The sequence below is a fragment of the Nannospalax galili genome, unplaced genomic scaffold, assembly GCF_000622305.1.
Source record: "Nannospalax galili isolate Female #2095 unplaced genomic scaffold, S.galili_v1.0 scaffold436, whole genome shotgun sequence".
Lineage (NCBI taxonomy): Eukaryota > Metazoa > Chordata > Mammalia > Rodentia > Spalacidae > Nannospalax > Nannospalax galili.
In genome coordinates, this window is record NW_008337921.1 from 567,652 (window position 1) to 590,689 (window position 23,038).

Consider the following 23,038-nt stretch of genomic DNA (forward strand, 5'->3'; position numbering starts at 1 on the left):
GGCAGAGAGGCAACAGTGGAATGTGGAAAAGTGGTAAAAAGTGGTCCTTTTCCAGCCACAGGGTGGAGAATGTGGCGGTCCAAATGCTCAGGGTATCAGGAAGCCCACACAAGCTTACATCTGTGCTATGGAGGGTCCCTGCCAGGAGGGACAGCAGAGGAGAGAGTCAGCCTGTGCACCTGTGGTATTGGTGGAACTCAGCTTCCAGTGAGCCCAGCAATGGCTCTGGGGGAGGTCCTGGTCAGTCTCAGGACTGGCACAGTGGGGCCAAGCACTGGTCTACACCGGCCAATGTCAAGGGGACCGTTGAGGTCATTTTCAGATTATTGCAATCATGGAATGCAACCCAGTACCTGAAGGGAGCACCTGCCCCACCTGTAGCCTCATCCCACTGCTTCCTGGGTCAGTGGGGTAATGATCTACCCTTTCCTGTTGCCCTTCCCATACCCAACCCATTGTAGCTCTGGCTTCTGAACCCAGGAGGGAGCTCAGCCCCCAGTGGTTGCCCCATCAGACACCAAAGGGCTTTCTACTTTGGGCCCTTCAGAACTCCTTAGCCTAGCCCCAATTTGCAGATGTGTAAACGGAGGCTTTGAAAGCTGGGCACATTCTCTAAGGTTACATAACCATCCCTGCAGGTGGCTCCATCTGGTCCTGGTTCCTCCAGGCCCTCTGGCAGGTGCCCAGCAGGAGTCCAGCTGGGGGACAAGAGATTGTTTTTGTGGGTGTTGAAGTCAGAGCTGAAGATCCCCACATTCATTTTCTTTGCTCCTGGTAAGGCTCCCCAGAGCCCAGGCTTCACTGTCACCAGGTTTGAGTAGTTACCACCCGGTATGGGTATGACTGATCCCTACCACTTGAGCTAATGTTTTCTGTTATTATCTCAGTGAGAGGTTGTTAACCACCTATTAGAGCTGATCTGGAAATTACAGAGCAATGAACCTGCACACTTGTGCTTATGTCTTGGGTGGTAGCAGTTCCTTTTCCAATCAAATAGACTGTTTATTAGAGTTTTTGATTGACAGAAAGGGCAGGTTTCCTCTATTGTCAGGTCGTACAGTGCTCGAGTGTATGCATTAGGACTGCTGGGCCAGCATTGATGTACAGCATTAACTGAAGTCCACAGCTGTGTCAAGATCATTAGTGTCCTGGGCTCCTCTGTGGGTTTGGACAGATGTTGTGTGTATGTGTCATTCCAGCATCATTAGAGGGGTAGCGTTGCTTCCTGGGCCATCCCTCTCTTCCCCTCCTGACCCTGGCAACAGCCTACCTTTGAGCTGTCACCATGTTCACCTTTTCCAGAATGTTGTAGGGGGATCTTCTATCTGCAGCCCTTTCAGATTGGCTGTTTTCACTTAGTGACATGTGCTTAAGGTCCCTCCATGTCTCTTCGGGGATCAGCAGCTCAGCTCAGTTCTGTTCAGCACAGTGTTCAGTACCTGAGAGCCCTGTGGATTCTCTAGTCACCTGCTGGATGTGTGGAAGAGGCTTCTGCCTTGTGCCAAATGCATCATGCCGGTGTTGGGTCAGGGGAGGCAAAGATGAACCTGACCTGACTCTCCCTTCCAAGGCCTTTCCTGTCTGGGAAAGTTGACAGACAGGAAGCAATGATCCTTCAGCATGCAGGTCTCATGAGGTGCTTGACACACGAAGCTGGGAATGGTGGCTCTCAGCTTGGAGGAAATCCTGGAGGACTTTCCAGAGGCAGAGGCAAGGAGGCGGCTCTTAAGGAAAGTGTGGAAGAGACAGGGACGCCTTCAACTCCCACTCCAAAGAGCCTGTGTCCACAAGTAACAACACAACTCAGAAGCAGCCACCAGGATCTGTGACCCTCCACACTGGAGCTGGGGGAGGGGTCGGAGACACTGAGGGTTGACAGGCACTAAAGAGCAAGTGTGGATGTCCAGCAGTGAAGCCAGTGGTGTCTGATAAAGTCGGATGTGCTGATACCTTGTCAGCTGATCATTCTGGAAGATACAAAGGGCGTTCACATTCCTCTGAGTAGCCTCATTCCTTGGCCTTGCCCTGGGAGCCCTTCAGCTCTTGGAAGCCCCTCTCTCCAAAATCAGACTCCAGTGGGGCAGGGGGAGGTGCTCCAGGTCTTATGGAATGTCTTCTTGCTCAAATGCTCTTAAGAGAGCAATCCTCTGATGGGACGGCCGAGGGTATAGTCCCTGGCATGTACCTAGCCAAACTCACCAGGAGAGGCAGTTGTGGGGACCCTGGCTAGGCTGACTGAGGCTGTTGGGATGTCTGGGAGTAATTTGTACTCACCAAAGGCATTTAAGAATCAAACGTCCTGCATCCCCGTAATCTAGTCTCATGTGAACTCCGGGGTTGTGCTGTGCTGCACACCCTGCCCCCTGTTCCCGTGGTGGGGAGCTACCATGTGTAGGAACCTTGGGTTACCTATGAAGTAGGCTCCATGATGGTTTTGTGGAAATGTCTGAAGGCATGAGCAGACCCTTAGATCACAGCCTAAGCATGTTTAGTAGGTCTGGAGAAAAGTGGAATGCTGAAAAGGAGGGAGGGAGGATGGGGCAGGCTGCTGCAGTTGCTGGTGACTTGCTGCTGCACACAGCCTGGGCTGGGGCCAGGGATGCGGATCTGTGCCCATCTTGGCCTGAGCCGCCCCAGTGAAGAGGACAGGAGATGCCCGTCCCAGAAGCGCCTGGGCCCTTGGTGGTTTTGTCTGGGTAATTTATTATTTGGAAAGATTGTTTTTCCTTAGTAATTGTGTGCTCCTAGCTGCCAGCTGTCTTTGACCTTCAAGGACAGCTTGTTCAGTTTTGTTTTGGGTGTTTTTGCCTTCAGAGTGAGTTTTAGGGAGGCAGGGACACTGGTTGAGCCACACCCAACCCCTGTATCCTGGGGACCCCTCCTCTGCCAGCATCCAGCACCCTGCTCCCTTGTAGCATGGAACAGTCAGGGCCTCTGTTTCCCATCCAGAACACTGGGCTCAGTCTGCACAGGCTAGCCGGTCAGAACAACCCTTGTCCTGTCTTGGGGCTGTGTGGAGGAAACCCTGGGCATTGCCTCAGTGCTGTTCCTGATGCCTTCCTGCCCCTCTGGCACTCACAGGGGTCCTGTCCCTGAGCCTCAGGTTGTGAGACGGACAAAGGAAGGTCCCCTCTGGAAAGCACTGACAGGCAAGAGATGAGAACAAAGAGGAAGTAAGTAGGTTGCCCAGCCTCTCGTGGATACACTGACCTTGCTGTTCCATAGCTGCCTCAGATGCTGGGAATGAATCCCACCAGGAGACAAAAAGCCCATATATCAAATCAACCAGTTCACCAGCGAGGAGGGACAATTCCTGTACTGAGAGATCTGCATTCACAGAACAGGTCTGCCTTGACCACAAGAGGGCAGCACCACTGCCAGACCTACAGCCTGAGGCCCAGGAGGATCCAGGCTGTCCCAGGGGACAGGGTGGGATCCACCTAGCAGATCTACACTTAAAATAGCCCTCCCTTCAAACCACATGCATTTCCAGTAACCTGGGAATTGATGCTGGGGATGGAACCTGGGGCCTCTTGTATGCCGGGCAAATGCTCCACCACTGAGCTATGCCCACAAATTCCTGAAAATGGCTCTGGTCATTGTTTGTGGAACACTTGTGTTTGCTGCACTGGTTGCTAGGCAAACCCCTTTGCCCTTGATCCTGGCTTCCCCCAGGGCCAGGTGATGTGAGCAGAGGGTGGGTGGATGGCCAGGACAGATGGAAGGACAGATAGAAGGCAGTGGGTGGGTGGATACACAGGACAGATGAACCGACAGAAGGCAGTAGGTGGGTAGATGGACAGAACAAATGGAATAACAGACAGACTCAGGGAGGAGGTGTAGGGACTCTTTCCACATCTCGGCCCTTAAGAGGCAGAGTTGAGGCTATGTCCCAGGCCAGCGTTCCCCACAGCTTGTGGGAGCTCCAGATCTGAAACCCACTTCTTGCTTACCCTGGCCTTGAGCCAGATTCCAGCTGTATAATCAATCCCTGCCTTTTGTGATGACATGGAGATATAGCCCATTGTCCTTTGTGTCCTGAACTGAGAGAACCTAACAGATCTGGAGAGCCACCCCACCCTGCATCTCTGAGCTCAGACATGACCTGGGTGACTTTCAAGGACGTCACCTACAGGAATCACCAATGGTCTGACCATGTACAGCTATGAGTACATCCAGCTGTGGTTCCTACCCTCAGCTGGAAGATGCAAGACCTGGCTACATTCAGCCTCTCAAAGTCCAGTTGGAGGCCCCAGTTTTCTACCCTCCATTAGTTTCTATAGTAGTAAATGTGGGGGGGGGTGTGTTCTGCTCTGATTCTGTAGAGGAGGGGTGGAGGACAAGTTGTGGCAGATACCCCACTGTTGCCAGGCACAGGCACAGAGGCAGAAGGTCAGCACTGCATAAAAGAAGACTGGCTGTACAAGGTGGCAAGGGCTGCTTCACAAAGCTATAGAGGGGCCACTACCATCACTGTGGCTGGAAGTGTCACAGGTCACAGGGGTGTGGGAAAGTACCCTGGGAGGCTGAGGTGGGTCCCATGGATGCCATTGGCCTGGGAAACTGAGGTATCACCTCAAGGCAGGTGTCTGAGTGGCAGGTTAGGGGCCATTTGACTTTTCTGGCTGGTTCTAGGTTAGAGGCAGAGGCAAACAGGGCAGCTGTGGGTAGGCAGTCATGTCCTGTACTGTGGACCCTGTTGCTAAGCAGTGGTTTAGCCTCAGGGATATCACTGGAGATGGTGCCTGCCCTTCTGCAGGCTAACTGTGGTAGGTTTGCCTCTGGCTGTGTGGTGGGTGTGGCTGGGCCCTGGTAGGTGGCTATAGGCTGTGGTCCAGGCTCCATGCCAATGGTCTCTGGCCGTCGCTATGTATGATGGTTCAGATGGTAGCCAGCTGAGCATACTCAGCACAAGGCCTGTCTGGGGAAGCTTGAGGGCTGCTGCTGGTGGTGGATCTGCTCTAACTAGAGGAGAGGGAGGGGCAGATAGACCGTGCTTGTCCCGGTCTTCTGCATCATCAGCCCATGGGAAAAACCTCTGTGACTATTGCAATAAATGGCTACAAGCTGAGTGGTGCTGGAGGACAGAGGTCGAGCAGGCTGTGCTGGGTGGAAGCTGGACTGTGACTTTCCCTTCTGTAGCTGTGGGTGGAGCCCTCACCTCACCTCACCTTGACCAGTATCTGGAGGTGCTGGCTCTCCTTGGCTCATGGTCCTTCCTTGTCAATCTCAGCAACGCTGTCCTTCTCTGGCCTCTTCCTTGGTCATGTCTCCTCTGACTACCCAGGAAAGTCCTCTGATGACATGGGACATACTGAATAGCCAGCAGCCTCTCCTTTGCCTCCTCAGTCCTTGCCTGAGTTCCAGGGACCCCCAGTCCTGGGCTCTGCTCGCCTGAAAGTGTCGTCTTGCTGTGTGTTGACTGAAGTGCAATCTGTCTAGACCAGGCCTTGGCAGCCCCTCCCTCTGTCCACAGACTCGTGACCCCTGTGTGGTGATCTAGGCCTGTGGTTCAGCAGCTCCCCCAACCCATTCACTCTTCTCACCTAGAAACTTGGGCAGTTCCCCCTTGAGAGCCTCCCAGATGCCTCTGTCACCTGGGTGTTGCTGCCACAGGGTTGGTGAGTGGCAGACCTGAAGTTTTCCTGCCATGGCCTGACATCATTGAGTGATTAACAGGTCATGGGGAGGGGCACATGGTTGTATCTGGTCCTGGTTCCCTGGAAATATTGCTCTGACCCTTGAACCAGTAGCTTCCAGTGCCTCCTTCAACACCCCACCCACGCTGTAGCTAACTCTAAGGGGTCTGCAACAATATTCAGGCTGAGGTCCCAGGACCCAGAGGAAATGTGAAGCCAGCTCCCAAGAGGACTGTGGCTGTTCTCACAGAGGACGATGCTGGTCTCTGGCGCTACAAGGCTACTGAGTTGGCTGGAGAGAGGTGTCCTTCTAATAGCCTAGGTGTCAAGGTTGTATGTACCTGGTAGACATAGCAGGGGTTGGTTGGCCTTCAGGAGGGAGCACCAGTGGCCTTGCCACCCCAGCAGTGTACACAGAGATATATTAGACATCATAGCCATGCATGTGGAGATGGAGACAAGACAGCTCCCTGGGTAGGGAAGCCAAAAACCAGAGCCTATACTGAGGTTTCCAGATATCCCTGGCCCTCAGGGCCACCACCTCTCACAAGATCTCAGTCTTACTTGTCTCTAGACAGAAGGAGAGGATGGCTCATCACCTCATGCCCTGTGGGGCTGGCGCTGTTACTGAAAGGCATGCTGGGAGGCCTCCTGCTTGCTTGCCTGATGCTGTGCACCCTGGCTTTAACCTGGCTCCTTTCTTCCAACAGTGTCGCAGCCCCAGGCTGCTCACACCCCCCTGGAGAAGCCGTCCAGCACAGCAATCCTGTGCAACACATGTGGAAATGTGTGCAAAGGCGAGGTGCTGCGTGTGCAGAACAAGTACTTCCATATCAAGTGCTTCGTCTGCAAAGGTAAGCAAGTGTGCCTGGCCCTGTGCCTGGCCACAGTGTTGCCAAACTGGGCCTCCAGCTGCCCTTCTGAGCCCTAAGGAGAGGCCTGGGAAGCTCTGTTCACACCTGAGCAGCGGGAGAGAGCTGAGTCACAGTGTGTACTTTCCAGAATATCACATTACCTGCTGTGACAAAGGAATCCATTTGGGGGGCTGGCAAGGCTCTGGGTCCAGAGGGGCCGATGCCCGAGGCTGATCCAGACTCAGAGGTTCCAGTCCTGGGGCCACAGGGTTTACCCTGCAGCCCAGAGGGTCAGTGTTCTTTGCTGGCTGTGCAGTCATTAGCAGAGTTCAGGGATCTTTGCTGAGCCAGATGCTGCACCCCACCCTTGGTAGCACTGAGAGCATTACCTAAACAGAGCAGAATTTGTTTTGCTTGTAAAAAGTAGCATAAAAGATACAATGAAACCTAAACACTACCAAGAAGGTGAAGAGTGGGGCAGAACCAGTGAGGGCAGCCCTCCAGTGGACGTGGCCAGCCTTGGAGCCTCCTCCTGCCCTGCATTCCATGCGGACAGTGGAACCAAGCACACCTCCATCCAACATCCCAGAAATAGGAGAAAAATAATACCCTCAGAGTCCGGCGGGCAGAGCTTGCCAATCAGGTGCCGTGTCTAGACCCACAGAGCTGGCAGTCCTAAAAAGACCCTGTTTGGGGGCCACAGATACCTCTGTGCAGCTTGGGCCTATGCACACACAGTCCTGGGTGACTGCTGGGTCCTCCTGGGCCGCTCAGAGATTCATACTGCCTTTACTGTAGTGACCTTTGATGAAGGAGGGGATGGTGAAGGTTTGCTGTTCAGGGAAAAACAGTAGAGGCCAAGTACTTGAGACATGGTAGTCCACAAGGGAGGATTCAGAGGCTTCCAGAAAGGAATCCAAAGAGAAAGTGGGACTTGGCTATAACTTGAAGACAGTAGAAATCCCACCAGGCAGGAGCAAGGGACCAGCCCAGAGCAGCTGTGGTGAAGGGCTATGACTGTCTTCAGAGAAGGGAGGCAGATCTGAGAGCATCTGCGGTTTTGAGTCCAGGTTCTTCTGTGGCCCCTGAACCTACAGGGGAGCCTGGGCTTCCTGGGTGCGGGAAAGGACACCTGAGGGCTCAGCTAAGCCCCGCTACACCCTTTGTGGAGTTCCTCCCCCTTCCACTCAGGTCCCCTGGCTTGGCAAGTGTATAGTAAGTTCTGGTGTTTACCATGCGAAACTGAAAACCATAGCACAGCCCATGCTATCTACAGAAAGAGGCATCCCCCAAACACCTCTGGTACTGCCAGCCCTGGAAGACCATCCACAGATGGCAGTGACAGGGACACCCTGAGCCAGTTCTTTTTCACTCTGGGATCCCAAGGGAGCTACCTTCAGCCGAGGCAAACCCCAGCCCCACCCCTTAAGAGTCTCCATCCCAGGGCACAGGCAACTGTCAGGGACATCACTGAGGGTCAGTGGATACCCCAGGAGCTACCAGGATTGAGGGGGTCCTGGGCATCCCCACCACCTCTACCCAGATACTTTTTTCTATGGTTTCCCATCTTCCTAGGTCCCTACAGTCATACCTGAGGAAGGCGGCCAGAATCCTAGGGTTAGTGATGGACCTGGGATGGCAACTAGGGCTATTTGAAAGAAGAGTGACATGCATACCTCACTCCTGGCACACCCAGGTGGACCCATGTCCTGAGCCCCACAGAGCTGGAATGAGTTGGGGGTGTTTGGGGCCAGCCCACACTGTTGCCTTACACAGCTCCTAACTGTACATTCCTAGGCACTGCGTCCATGACTTTCAGCCCCAAAGAAAAGGACATGTCAGCTTTAGGGGACTTCCCTAAGGAGAGTGGCAACTGCTGACCCCACTATGACCATCCTCCCCCAGTTATAGTAAGTTCTGGTGTTTACCACAAGAAACTGAAAACCATAGCACAGCCCATGCTATCTACAGAAAGAGGCATCCCCCAAACACCTCTGGTACTGCCAGCCCTGGAAGACCATCCACAGATGAAATGTGGGACCCATTGGGGCAGTGACAGGGACACCCTGAGCCAGTTCTGTTTCACTCTGGGATCCCAAGGGAGCTACCTTGGGGTGTCGCCAAGGGAAGCATTTCTTTCAGAATGAGGCAGGAGGGACAGAGGAACAGGGGAGCCTGTGCATCCTGTAGGGACCTTGGCTTTGACATGGAGGGAAAGTACAGAGGTCTGGGTGGACCTTAGGCTTCTGTGGATGTGGGTTGTACCCACACAGGGGCTTAGAGCAGCAGGTACAGCAGTGGGTAGGGATGGGGGTGGAAGGTGGGGTAGGATTCCAAGGTAATAGCAGGGGCCCAGGCTAAAGGGAAGGTGGCCTGACTTGGGGTGCGGCTGTCTGATTCTGGGAGGCCATTGAAGAGCAGCTGGCCCTGTCCATACTGCAGAATGGGATTAGACAATGTAGGGTCTTTAAAAATAAAAACTGTTCCATTGACGAGTTTGGCCAGGAACTCATAGAGCTCTACCTGCCTCAGCCTCCCAAGAGCCAGCACGCCCAGATAACTATGACTTTTTAGCCTATATGTCATGTCCTGGGGACACTGCAGTGTGTGACCAGAGGAGAAACAAGAAACTGGGCTGGGGTAGGGTAGGAGTCATGAGATGTGCTGTGACTTGGTGGCCTACAATGGTTGACCCCCTGGAGACACACACACACACACACATACTCACATACACACACACGTCAGGGATAAGCATAGTGCCCACAGAACCACCCTGTGCCATCTGGGAATGACCAGGCATTATGGGATGCCCCGAGGGTGTGCAGGAAGAGGTCCTAGCTTCCAGGACAGAGTACCTGATGGGTGGGCTTGGTCCTCTGGCTAGAGCACACCATGTCTGTCACAGCATGGTCCTCAGGAGGCTGCCAGGTAGGCAGTGGCATGGCAGGGCTGCAGAAATCAGGCAGGGAGGGACCTTGGGCACCGCCCTCAGTTCATACGTAAGGGAAGCTCCAGGCCTCAACATAGGTGTTGACAGTAACAGACACTCCCACCCCCCTACTGCCATGTTAGACAGAGCTGGAGGGCGTGGGAGCCAGAACACACTCCGTGGTTTCCACTACCTTTAGGCTCACGCTCCTTGATCTTGCCCTCCGAGTCTTTTGAAATGTGGAGATATGCCATGTGCATAAGTTGTATCCTGATTTTTTGGGGGGGTGGTCTTTTTGAGACAGGGTCTCCCTGTAGCCCCAGTTGTCCTGGAACTCACTATGTAGACCAGGCTGGCCTTGAACTCACAGAGATCCACCTGCCGCTGCCAGTGCTGGGATTAAAGGCGTGCGCCACCATGCCTGGCTGTATCCTGATTTTTAAGATTCTTTCTTCAAACTCCCAACATTCATCTTACTACTGGCCCAGGTGCCTTCAAAGTCATGGCCATGGTACCTGGAGTCCCTTCTCCATCATGGACAGTTACCTTATCTCCAGCCAGATGCTCTACTGACTGAATTTTGTGCATTATCTCATTTATTTTTTCCTGATCATTATGTAAGGTTGGTGTTAATTCCACTGGTGAGGACCTGAGGTTCAGAGAGGTAAAGTAACTTGCCCAGTGTCACACAGCTGGGCCATGTCAGGATGAAGATGGAAACTCTCGCTCCCTACCTCAATGCTGGGTGTTCACTGGTACATGACCTTGTGGGGAGGCTGCTGCAGGACCAGGTCCATTGCCTCGGGGTACATCCCAGAAGACTGGCGTGAGTGGGCAAGAGCAGTTGTTCTTGAGCCAGAGCGAAGCAGAATTCCAGGAGGTGGGCTGGGGAGATGGCTCAGTCAGCAAGTGTTTGGTGTATAAACACGGGGACCTGAATTCAGATCCTCAGCACCCTTGTAAAAGCCATGTGTGGTGGGTGGTAGTTCAGGACTGAATCCCAGTGCTGGCCAGGAAGGCAGAGACAGGCAAATCCAATCAACCCAGGTTCAGTGCAAGGCCCTCTCTCAAAGAATAACGTGAAGAGCAATTGAGGGAGACACCTGATGTTGAACTCTGGCCTCCATATGCACATGCATACATGTATACACACATGTACATAAACACATATATAAACCCTACCCATATATACCCCCAAATTAAAAAGAATTCTGCAGGGTGTGGTGGTGCACTGCTTTAATCCTAGCACTCAAGGAGACAGAGGCAGGCAGATCTGTGAGTTCAAGGCCAGCCTGGTCTACATAGTGAGTTCCAGGCCAGCTGGGGAGCTACAGGGAGACCCTGTCTCAAAAAGACTAAAAAAAGTTCTAGTGACCACCAGAAATCAGTAAATATCGTCAGTACCTTCCAATGAGTTAGGCTCTGAAGTAGTTGGGTCAATGAGTTTAGGCTCTGCGTCTCCCCACTAACAGCCCCCCCCCACCCCGTGCACCTACCCTCCAGTCATCTGCTAACTTGATCCACTGCAGATTGTAATGTAATAGCCAAGTGTTGCCTTGATAAAGTGCTCTCGAGTTACTGGTGAACTTGGACTTTTTATTTTTAGGAGCTGTATTCTGGGTTGTCACTGTCTTCAGGTGACCTTGGCGTGCTCATGATAGCTGGAATCTGGCGGCAGCTGAGGCAGCAGGGCCAGGAGTAGGTCCAGGCTTGTGGGGCAGCCAGGGCAGGACAGCTGTCTGTGTCCCTCTCCCTGTGGTGTGGCTAATCCGATTCTGTGGCCCTGGCCATGGCATACAGCTGTACAAGCAGACACAGCACAGTGTCAGCACCACTCGTGCCCTTGACCATCTTGTCCCCATGGCACTGTAGGAAAATCCTGCGCTGATCAGCCAGCCCCATGGCCTGTTCTTGCAGTTAGGATACATTTATGTGATGTATGGTGGAACAAGATTAGACCTCAGGCTTTCATTCCCAGCCTGGGTGTGGAGAAGGAATCAGGTTGGTGCCAGACTGGCATCTAGCCTCTGGTCAAAGTGGTGGCGGCAGCAGCCACGGACTCAGGCAGTGGTCTGGCAGAGTCTGGCAGATTCTGTGCCGTTCTTGGCAGGCCCAGAGGGGGTGAGGAGCATGCCTGGGGCACAATGTGCAGGGCAGGGCAGGGCGGGGCTGGGCTCACAGCAGGTGGCTCTGATGGACCTCTCAGCCACGCTATGCAGGCCTCCCATCAGCAAGAGCCAGTGGCCCCCTGGAGTGAAGGATTTCTGGCTGCCACATTGGTCATAACTGGAGCTTGGTGGTGGATTTATAAAGGGATAACATGGTCTAGCTTTGACATTGGTGTTCCTCTGTGGGTGTGAGAGCACATACACACACACACACACACACAGTGATCTTGTGCATTTGTGTGGTGGGCCCTTCCTGCTATATACCAAAGACTGTAGCTCTGCATCCAGTTAGCAGTGTCATGGAAATTTCTAGGTGACAACTTCTAGCTCCTATAAGGCTGTCAAGGTTTTGTGAAACTCAGGCTTAGGGGCCACTGAGCTGTCTAGTCTGTCAGGGTAGGGACTGGCCAGCCCACTAGCAGGGCCCAGGAGTTTCCTTTGGGAATCCAGCAGGCCTACCAGGGCACACTGTAGGCTGCTTCCTCAGTGATGGCACATGGCTCCCACATGTCCTCAGGGCTGGAGGGTGTATGTGAGGGAGGAGCAACACTGTGTCCCCAAAAGCTGTGTTGGGGCCTCTGTGCTGTTGGTGACAGAAAGTCCCAAGGGTGGATGTGCCATTCCCCACCTGGCAGGTTTCCTCTGCTCTGTCACCCCACCAGGCTCCACAACCTCAGCTTCCTGGAGTTGTGCTAGGAAAAGAAAACAAGTGACTCACGGTGAGACTGTGGGCTCTCCCTCTGCTGCCATTTGGCCATGCCACAGGGATGAGGGGTCAGAGGTTGAGGCCCGTTCTCTACCTATCAGAGGGCTGTAGGAACTCAGATAAAAGGGGAAGGTGTTGAGGAGTCTCCATGTAGACTGGGGGGACTAAGCACAGATCACCTGTCTTTAGCTCCAGAGCAGAGCCTAGAGCACAGAAACCGCCCAGGCATTTCACACAAACACTCTGCTTACCTGGTTGCTCAGCTCTGGTACAGGGTCTCAAGGCCTCGTACTTGGAGAGGCCAAGTGCTTCAACCTGCCCCAGCAGGATGGGAAGCAGGGCTGACCATCAGTTCCTTTTTCTGGAAGCTTCCACAAGAAGAATACACCTGTTTCTAGGCTAGTAGGGGAGCTGGTGTCTGTCCCTGGAGCCCGCCCCAGGTATCCTTAGCCACCTGGATTTGTACAGAGGCACTGCACCAGGTGGGCTGGGGTGGGATTGGCCAGTCCCGAGTCACGAGCTGGACACTCCACCACTGACCGGGCCTGTGGTCCTCTCCCCCAGCGTGTGGCTGCGACCTGGCTGAAGGTGGCTTCTTCGTGCGGCAGGGCGAGTACATTTGCACGCGTGACTACCAGCGTCTCTATGGCACACGCTGCTTCAGCTGTGACCGCTTCATTGAGGGTGAGGTAGTGTCTGCACTTGGCAAGACCTACCACCCCGATTGCTTCGTGTGTGCTGTCTGCAGGTGAGTGGCCTGCCCCTGCCCTGCAGGCATCTATCCCTCCCAGTTTCACCACCGCCAGCCCTGGCTCTGCTCCACTTCTATACATCAGGTACAGAGAAAGTCAACAATTTGGCTAGGGTCACTCAGCAGGCCAGAGGCAGAGCTGGCTGTGAGTGCAGGCAAGGGCCAGTCTCGATGCATTATCCCTCTGCCTGTGCCTCCTCCAAGCCTCCCAGCCTCCCCTGAGCTCAGCCCTTCCATAGTCCTCAGCTTCCTCACCCAGCCCCACCCTGGACCCTGCTGTCTTGACCTTGGCCGTCTCTTTTGCTGCTGCAGGCCCTGCTGCCCGTACACCACCCCACAGTACACTCTGGCCGCCTCTGGCCTCCAGGAAGCAGCCCTTGCCGGCCCGGCCGCCCTCGGTCTTGTTTCAGCCCTGCTCTCCTCTGCTTTGCTGGCCATTCTTGCTCACCCGCATCTATAGGCCCAGACTCTAGTCTTTGTGTCATGACCTACAGGTGACTCCCCCGCCCCCGATTCCTCACACATGACTGTCCCCAAATCCACCCAGCCACTGGCTTAGGCCTTTGTAATCAACACTGTTTTAGCCTGTGGTTTCAGAAGTGTCTGTCCAGGCCAGCTGGCTACACAGTGCCTGGGCTGTGGTAAGCCAGAGCATCAAGGTCGCAGAGTATGGTGCAGAGCAGCTCACCTCCTGGCAGCTGGACGCAGAGGAACAGGGCTACACTAGCTAGTGGGTTTTTTCCATCCTCCCTTTAATTCCATTCCCTCTCAGCCTCGGGGGATGGTGCTGCCTGCATTCAGGGTGGCTTTCCTTTCTGGAAAAACCCTCAAGCACAGGGAGAGCTGTTCTGCAGCAATCTCCAGGCCGCTCTCATCCAATCAACCCAACAGTCAAAATGAGCCATCCGTGGGATGAAGACTGCCAGACACTGCACAGTTCCCAGGGGACAAGCTCCCAGCAGAGTGGATGGTTCTTACTGGCCTCACTGATGGGGCTCAAACATCCCTGGAGTAGAGGCTTCTGTGCACAAACTCTTATCAGAGTGAGAGACAAGCCTCCTGGAGCTCATGTAGATCTCCCAGGAGCTGGCAGCCTCCAGAGCAGAGCCTTCCCTAAGGAAGGTGGGAGAGCCCTGTGTCCAACACATAAAGTCTGCAATACCCAACATTCACTCAGAATGTGCAGCCCCTCAAAGTGAGACACTGGCCTGAACTGGAAAGAAGATCAGTCAGCAGCAGGACCAGGGGTGACATTAGCAGACAAGGACTTGAAAACAGCTATGTCCACTGTGCCGGCGTTTAAACGAGACCAGGCCCAGAAGGGGGTGGGGTGTGGTTACAGGACGCACAAGAAGAAACCTTTAGAAGCCTAGAAGCAAAACACCTTGGAAGTGAAAACCCTCTGAAAGGAAGTCGCAGGGATCAAGGAAGAAATGCCTGGCAGTTTTAAAATGGCAGTAGACATTTTGGGCGTGGTGGCACACACCTTTAATCCTAGCGCTCAGGAAGCATTGGCAAGCAGATCCCTGTGAAATCAAGGGCAGCCTAGTCTACATAGCAAGTTCCAGGCCAGCTGGGGCCACAAGGAGACCCTGTTTCAAAAAAACAGGAAAACTCCCCAAACAACCCCCCCCCCAAACCTAACCAAACAACAAAAAAATGTCAGTAGACACTTCCATGCTGGTACACAGGGGATGTGGATGGCGATCCAACTATCTGTCCATTGGTCAGTCTGTCTGTCTGTCTCCCTGTGTGGATAGGGGAGACCAAAAAAATCCTTTCAGAAGTAGTGGATGAAAAATTTCCCCACAATTCAAAACTCTCAGTGACCCTAAGTAGACGAACCGGGGGGCCAAACAACCCCCCCCCCAAAACCTAACCAAACAACAAAAAAATGTCAGTAGACACTTCCATGCTGGTACACAGGGGATGTGGATGGCGATCCAACTATCTGTCCATTGGTCAGTCTGTCTGTCTGTCTCCCTGTGTGGATAGGGGAGACCAAAAAAATCCTTTCAGAAGTAGTGGATGAAAAATTTCCCCACAATTCAAAACTCTCAGTGACCCTAAGTAGACGAACCGGGGGGCTTACCCAGGTGTTCACAGTCAGCCCTAAATGGACTAACCCAGTGGGTACTTACCTAGTATCCCTGAGTAGAGTAACCCTGTAAGACTTTAACTGGTTATTCATAGCCAAAGTGCTAATGGTCCGAGAGCAGAAGAAACCTGAAGACCCCAGGAAGCAGGAAACAAACAACAGAAGTCCTGTCTCTGTCCACAGGGAGGCAAGAAGAGCAAGGCCTCCACCAGACGCTCTGTGTGCTGGGAAACAGTAGGGAGACATCTACGAGTGCTGAAGAGAGAAAACACCACCAAACTACAGCAAACCACAAACAAACAAAAACAAAAAACAAAGAAACAAAAAGCAAGAACTTCTAAAAGTGAAGTCAAGTCCAGACTGTTAAGAGCTAGGGCCTCTTCGGAGGCCAAGTTGACCTTGGTGATTAAAATGACATTTTTTAAATGATGATTAAAACATTCCCAAATCCATCAAGGTGGTGATGCCTCACCTCTGGATCTGGTACACTCTCTGGATGATACATTGTTGCAGGAGGGTAAAGTGATCATTAATACAGCAGCCACACACACAAAAAAAGAGACAAATCTCTTTTAGATATACAACAGCTAAGTGTATTTGTTCCCAGGAGACCTACATGCAGCAGTTAGGGGGAGTTTTGCAGGCCTGTTGAAAGGTATCAACAGAGGGGCTGGAGAGAGTCTCAGGGGTCAAGAGCACTGGCTCTTCTTGCAGAGGACCTGGGTTCAGTTCCCAGCACCCATATGGCCACTAACAACCATCTGTAACTCCAGTTCCAGGGGATCCAATGCCCTTTTCTGTCCTCTGTAGACACCAGACATGCACATGGTACACATACATACATGCAGGTAAAACACTCATACAAATGAAAAATAAATCTTTTAAAAAAAGATGGCTCAGAGGGTAAAGTGCTTGCTGGGAAACCATGAGGACCTGAGTTTGATCCCCAGAACTCCACGTAAAAAACATGGGCTGGAGAGATGGTTCACTGGTTAAGAGCACTTGCTGCTTCTGTAGAGGAGCCGAATTTGGTTCCCAGAACCCTCATTGCATGGTTCACAACTGCCTGCAACTCCAGCTCCAGGGGCTCTGATGCCCACTTCTGGCCTCCTTGGGCACCTGTACACATGGAGTATGCATTCACACAGAAACTCACACATATAAATAAAAAGAAAATAAGAATGATTTTTTTTTAAAGCCTCGACAAAATCTCAAATCAGTCAGGCATAATGGCTCACATGTAATTTCAGCACTGGGGAAGTTGAGGCAGGAGGATCCATAGCTTGAAGGAAGTTCCGCCTCAAAGCAAACAATTGGAAAGTGCAAAGCAACTCGCCGGCTGGTCGAGCGCAGCAAGGGCCTGTAGATCTGATGAAGGACCATGCTGCAGCCTGAATGTAAAATGTTCCCTCAGGCTCAGGCGTTAGAACACTGGTCCCCAGCAGGTGGCCCTGCTTTGTGGACCCTTAGGAGGTGGAGTCTTTCTGGAGGAAGCAGGTGGCTGGATGTGTGGTTAGGTTTGATTAGCCTGGCCTCTCTTCCTATTTACTCTCTACCTCCTGTGGTACAATGTGACCAGCAGCCTCGCTCCTGCCTCATGACTTCCCCATTCTGATGGACCGTATCCCCTTGAGCTGAGAGTTAAAATAAACCCTTCCTTACTTTGCTTCTTGTCAGGTATGTGTCACAGCGATGAGCAAGTCACTGACATAGGCCATGTACCAAATGTGTAAAGAACTTTCACAACTCAGTAAGCAGCAGTTAAACATGGGCAAAAGGGTTTAATAGATACTTCACTGAAGAATATACACAGATGGTCAAGAGATACAGAAACATGCTTAAATTAACATCGTCAGCCACCAGAGACACCAAGATAGCCATGAAATACCCATGGCACCCACTAGCACAGCCACAACACATAGTAGGTAACAGGGCTGGTGAGACTGCGAAGCAAGGGCCATGAAGTGGTACGGTTTCCACAGAGACAGATTCGCTTAGCATGCCACCAGGAAGCCTACTTTGGGTATTGACCCGAGAGAAAGGAGAACGCTTGTGCCCAGAGAGACTTGTCAGCCAGCAAACATCCTATATACAGCCATTTACTCAGACACCTGGGTGCAGGTGGTTGCCAGCACTTTCCACTAAGTTTGCCCACTACACAGATGGATGAGTGGTAGCCCTATGTGCACGTGTCATTAATCAGTCCCAACTTGGAACAGCCCTTCAACAGATGTAGTTTATGCATGCAATGGAGCACGACTCAGCCCTGAAAAGGAACAAACTGGTGACACAAGGAGCAGCAACATGGGCAGATCTGAGAAGCGTCATGCTGAACAGGTCACCCAGATAGCATCCTTCGGATGGGCTCGCGCCAGTAGAGGCAGCCTGATCCTCAGGGGCAATGTGCAGCTCTGGTTTCCTGGGATATGGGTAGTGGGAATGGTGGGAGGGGGCCACGGGGACATTTTGCGGTGGTCAGATGCCCATGGCACAATGCTGGTGATTCCACTGAGTCCATTTTCCAGAACAATCAAAAGTTGCTTCAAGCCTGTAGTCAAATGGATGCTAAGACATAGTAGCTCTCAGACCACAGTGTTGACTGGCAGGTGACAAGCGTGGGCATCCCTGAGCTGCAGGGCATCCAGGACAGCTGAGGGCTGAGAGGGCTGCAGGACCAGCCAGCAAGGCTGGGACCTGGGCCCAGCCCAGTCTGTGTAGGTCCTTGGTCCCCAAGAGGGAAGAATGGCCAGATGGGGCCCAAGGACATGCCTTCTGATGAGCCGGGGGGCGGGGGGTGCTGTACCCTGGACAGAGGTGGCTGCTAGGTGACTGACACTCTCTTTTCAGGCTGCCCTTTCCGCCTGGGGATCGCGTGACCTTCAATGGGAAGGAGTGCATGTGCCAGAAGTGCTGCCCACCCCTGTCACTGGGCAGTGGCGTGCACCCATCCCAGGGCCTCCGGAGTAAGTGGGGCTGGGCTGCCGAGGGGTGGATGCCAAGCCACAGGCAGGGGTGACCTCTGCAGGATGCAGGTTGGGGCCCCTGGCACAGGAGCAGAGTGCTGAATAGTAGGGAAGGGGGCAGGCGCAGAAGTCCCCGGCTCCCATCACTGAGCCTTTGTCACAGGCTGTGCCTGCCACACCAGTGCCACCGCAGCTTTTCTGTCCCATGCCCTCTCCTGTAGCCCAGCTCTAGGCCTCCTCCTTCAGGAAGCCTTCCTTGCCTCCTCCTGTCTTTCTCCTGTGGTGCTGGCACGAGACCAGGTCCATCCTGATGGTAGAGCTGGGCCTGTGTGCACAGGCAGGAAACACGAGGCTCTGGGACCTCCGCTGGGCTCTCACAGTCTGCTAAGGACATACCGTGGCTGGCAAATGGGCAGTATCTGTTACAGGATTGATCTGTCACTGGGGGAGCTGTGCAAGGCTGTGCTGGGCACCAGATGTGTTTACAATGAATACTGTGTTCCCATGACAACACGCCTTATGCACCTTGCAGGGACAGGGATAGGGGAGGCTGTTGTGAGAGCCACTTCATAGAGCCCCAGAGCCCCAGAATCCCCCTGCTGGGCCCAGGCAGAGAAATTGAGATACAGCCCTCCACCCTGGAGTACCAGGTAGGCTGGTGTGTGTGTGTGTGTGTGTGTGTGTGTGTGTGTGAGAGAGAGAGAGAGAGAGAGAGAGAGAGAGAGAGAGAGAGAGAAAGAGAGAGAGAGACAGAGTGACAGGTATGCTTTGAACCCCTCCAGAGGCCCCATCTCTGACCACAGCAGTAGTTGCTAGAGCAGAGGCAGGTCTGCTGGGTAGGTGTCACTTCTTCATATGTTTATTCATTCATGAGACTCGGCCTTCACACCTGGAGCCTGCACTTGTATTCTCACTAGGGACTGGAGCTGTTAATAAAAGGGCCTCCTTCTCCTCAGCACACAGAGGTGATTTGCCCGTGGTCATGCGGCAGGTCTCGGTGACCCCCTCCGCAGAAGGCCTGTCCTCTGACTTTCACTGCAGCCTGGCGTGGTCTCACTTGACTTCCTGTTTACACAAAAGCCAGCCACAGCGCCAAGTGGGCTGTTTAGTCCCCGCACTGTGGGCATTGGGGGCCAGATTTCACTGGGGTGACAGGTGTCCTGAGCAAGGCAGGCTGCCAACATTGCATACCTGGAGTCCTGCCCCCATTTGGAGCCATCCAAAAGGTCTGAAGACCTTGTTAAAAAGTCCCCTGGTTGCACATCATCCCTGCTGGGAGTCGCTGGTGTGGAGCTCACAAAACATGGTGTGGATGGCCCGTGAAGGGACCGCCTAGGCAAAGCCACCATGTACGTACAGCCTGGGAGCCTGCTCCTCTGTGCCTGCCTGTGGTCCTCTGACAAGGGATGCTGGGGGCCACCCGTCTGGAAAGGACCCTTTTCTCTCCCAACTCTCACCCACTCCTTCACTTAATGAGTTCCAGTCAAGCCCTGGCCAGTCCTAGGTGCTCAGGTCCTCAGCCCTGTCTCCCTCAGGACCAGTGACATCTTGGGGTTCAAGTCTGGTTTTGCTTATTTTCCAAATTTCACATAAATTTGAGCAGCATGGTCATTTAGAAAGTCCAGAGTGTCCTGGTACTGCTGTGACAAATACTCTAACTACAAACAACGTGGGGAGGAAAGGGCTTATTGCATCTTATATGTCCAAGTGACAGTCCATTTTTGAGGGACATCAGGCAGAAACTCAGATCAGGAACCTGAGGCAGGAACTGAAGCACAAACCCCAGAGGAATGCAGCTTACTGGCTTATTCCTGTGGCCTGTGCTCAGCCTACTTTCTTATACAACTGCCCAGAGGTTATTAGCAGCATCTCCCACAGTGGGCTGAGCCCTCCCACATCTCTCAACAATCAGGACAATGCCTCACAGAGATGCCACAGACCGATCTGATAGAGGAAATCCCCCAAGTGAGGTGCCCTCTTCCCAGGGTGTCAAGTCCACAGCGGAAACCAACCGTGACACAGAGCTCACCCAACAGTGTTACAAGCCTTGACTTTTTTTTAAATTAAAATTTATTTTATTCCTTTATTCTTTTTTGAGACAAAGTCTCACTATGTATCCCCAGCTGGCTTAGAACTTGTTATGTAGACCAGGCTGGCCTCAATCTCAGCAATTCACCTGCCTCTGTCTCCTGAGTGCCGATATTAAAGGTGTGTGTCACCATATCCAGCAAAATTTATTTTATTCTTAAAAACAATGACTCTGGTCTCTTCCCAAGGACACATGAAACCATGAGCCATGCAGCATCTTTGAGCCCAACCTGCATGCCAGATGGGAGCCTGGTCTACCTAACCCTCCTGCGCAGGACCCCTGTGCTTTAGTCTGTTGGCTGAGCCTGAGCCCTTTGGACACTGGTGCTCCCGAAGGCAACGGGACCTGGTGGCAGACACTTCTCTTTGTCCTTGCTCACCATTAGGCACTCCTGGGTCCTACCTGTGTCACACTCCAACACAACCATGCCCTGCACACAGATATGTTCACCCGTGCACACATGTCTAAATGTTCATACCTGCAGATGCTTATGAATATACATACACACACAGATTTGTGCACACAGACATTATCACAGACACATAGTCACATATGCAAACTTTTACACACAGACTCAGGTACCCAGAGATGTGAGTACATATGCATGTACTCACATACAGTGTATACAACTGGCACTCCGTCTGTGGGTTTTACACCTGTGGATTCATCCTACTATTTGAAAGCAAATTGTGAGTTGGAGATGTAGTTCAGTTGGTAGAATGCTTGCCCTAGCATGCACAGAGCCTTGGGTTCCATCGTCAGTACCACCTAAAACCCAGCGTGGTTGGGTGTACCTGTAAGCCAAGTACTTGGGAGCTAGAGGCAAGAGGTTATTAGGAGTCCTCTTGGATGACTCCAAGAGTCATCCTTGGTTACATAGTGAGTTTGAGGCCAGCCTGGGACCTCATGAGACCCTGTGTCAAAAAACAACACCAACTTTGTATGGAACATGCACAGACACTTCTTTCCTTCCCAGTGAGCACGGTGCAAGTGTTCTTGGTGTCTATGCATCAAGCAGCACCGATCAAAAAAGCTTTAAGCCTGCGGGAGATATATGCCGGTGTGCAAAGGTGGTACCTCTTCCTAGATGGGACCCACCCCTGGGTACTAAGGGCAGTTTTATTTCTACAGCCAACACATAGCACACCTATACACTCTTGTACACAGATGCATACACACACGATGTACACACACACACACACCTATCTTCCCACAGTCACCACTGCACACTCACCCTACACCCATGGAGCTCACCCTGTCAGGTCTCTGCCTGTCCCACTTTGCTGATGGCTCCCACACAACTTTCAGTGAGTGACAGTGAGTGACAGTGGCTGTGGGGGCCCCAGTGTGGCAGTTCCCTGGGTGGAGGGACCATGAATAGCAGAGCAGGTCCAGGTCATGAAGTCCAGGCCCCCAGGAGCATGGAGCAGGGTGGGCACCGCTGGATGGAGGAGGCATGTAGGGAGTCCAGTCAGGGGTCCAGTCTAGGACACTGACCACACAGTGAAGAATGCTGGTCCCCATGGGAAAGGTTGAGAGAAAAGGTAGAAATGGGCAGGGAGGGTACAGAGGGAGACGCTGCTGGGCCAGCAGAATAGGGGCCAGAACAGAGAATCCTAAATGTAAGCACCTCAGACAGCCAGAGGAAGAGCTGGTGTGTGGATCACACAAGGGAATTCCCAGGAGGGGAGCAGGGAGTCCAGGCATGTGAGTATATGGAGCAGGAAGTTGGGCTGACAGGAGAGGATGGGGCTCAGCCCTCCCCAGGGAGATCCACGTCCAGGTGGCAGGATGCCACATTATAGTCAAGTCCAACATCCTGCCTCCAGCAAAGGACATCAGTCACCCAGAGCTGCCCAGGCTCCTGACTGCACAGGCTGCCCTACAAGGCCAGGGCCAATCCAGTACACTTTGGTGAGGTCACAGTTCTGCCCCAGGATGGATGCAAACTTCTGGAAGGCAGGGTCTCATTTCTGCTCGGGGTTCCTCTGCCCCTAGCCTAGGCTGCACAGCTTCAGTGCTCCACATATGCAGGAACATGCCTCACCAGGCACAGTGAGGGGTCCTTCCAGCATGCCACTGTGGCCATCCCCTGCCCCTCTCCTCCAGGGCTGCCCTTGGTGCTTCTGTTGGTCCTTCTGAGGGGGCCTTGTCCCTCTCAGCCACCCTGAGTGCCCTTGGTAGGGTTGCTGGGCTCTGTACTACAAGGCCCCTGAGCCCACAGTGAGGGTGTCTGTGTTTGCTCTTCCAGGTTGTGGGGGCTGCGGCTTAGAGATCACGAATGGCCAGGCCCTGGTGGCTTTGGACAAGCACTGGCACCTAGGCTGCTTCAAGTGCAAGACTTGTGGGAAGCTCCTCAACGCAGAGTACATCAGCAAGTGAGTGGGGTCAGAGCCAGGCCGGGAGGCCAGCTCCACACTGTGGGTGGCTCTGAATAAAGAGCCAGGGCCCGGACCTGTGCAGGTCCCCACACCCTGCATCTTGCCCCCAAGTCCTGCTCAAGGGATTTTGGAGTCTTCTCTTATCTGTGGTTAGAAGCAGAGCAGAGGGACTGTCAGCTCTGACTTCATAGAACACCTGCCCTCTGTTTTGGGATGTCACCTCCTCCCACATGGTGCCTGAATAGTCCTGGCCCAGGGAGTCTGGTGGAGCACAGTACAGCCAGCAGCTGCTAGCCACAGAGGCAGGAAGTCCCCATGACTGGGGATGGATGTTCACAGGCACATGCTCTGTGTGCTGGACTTTTGGGCACCCCACCCCACCCTGCCCCCTGCTGGCTCAATGCTGCTCCATTAGGAAGTCGAGGCAGCAAGGCTGCTCGTGGGGTGGGGGGAGTCACCG

The 23,038-nt window shown here is 53.2% G+C and overlaps 1 protein-coding gene across 11 annotated transcripts in view; it reads left to right on the top strand.

The window, feature by feature from the left end:
- The window catches only part of Ablim2 (actin binding LIM protein family member 2), a 157,313-nt gene that overhangs the window by 41,418 nt on the left and 92,857 nt on the right, over positions 1–23,038 (top strand). For all 11 annotated transcript variants that reach the window (XM_008832844.1, XM_008832847.1, XM_008832851.2 and 8 more), the window contains exons 2-5: positions 6,350–6,493; positions 12,861–13,044; positions 17,993–18,108; positions 22,449–22,575. In XM_008832844.1, the coding sequence (XP_008831066.1) occupies positions 6,350–6,493; positions 12,861–13,044; positions 17,993–18,108; positions 22,449–22,575 (571 nt within the window). The remainder of the gene's footprint in view (positions 1–6,349; positions 6,494–12,860; positions 13,045–17,992; positions 18,109–22,448; positions 22,576–23,038) is intronic.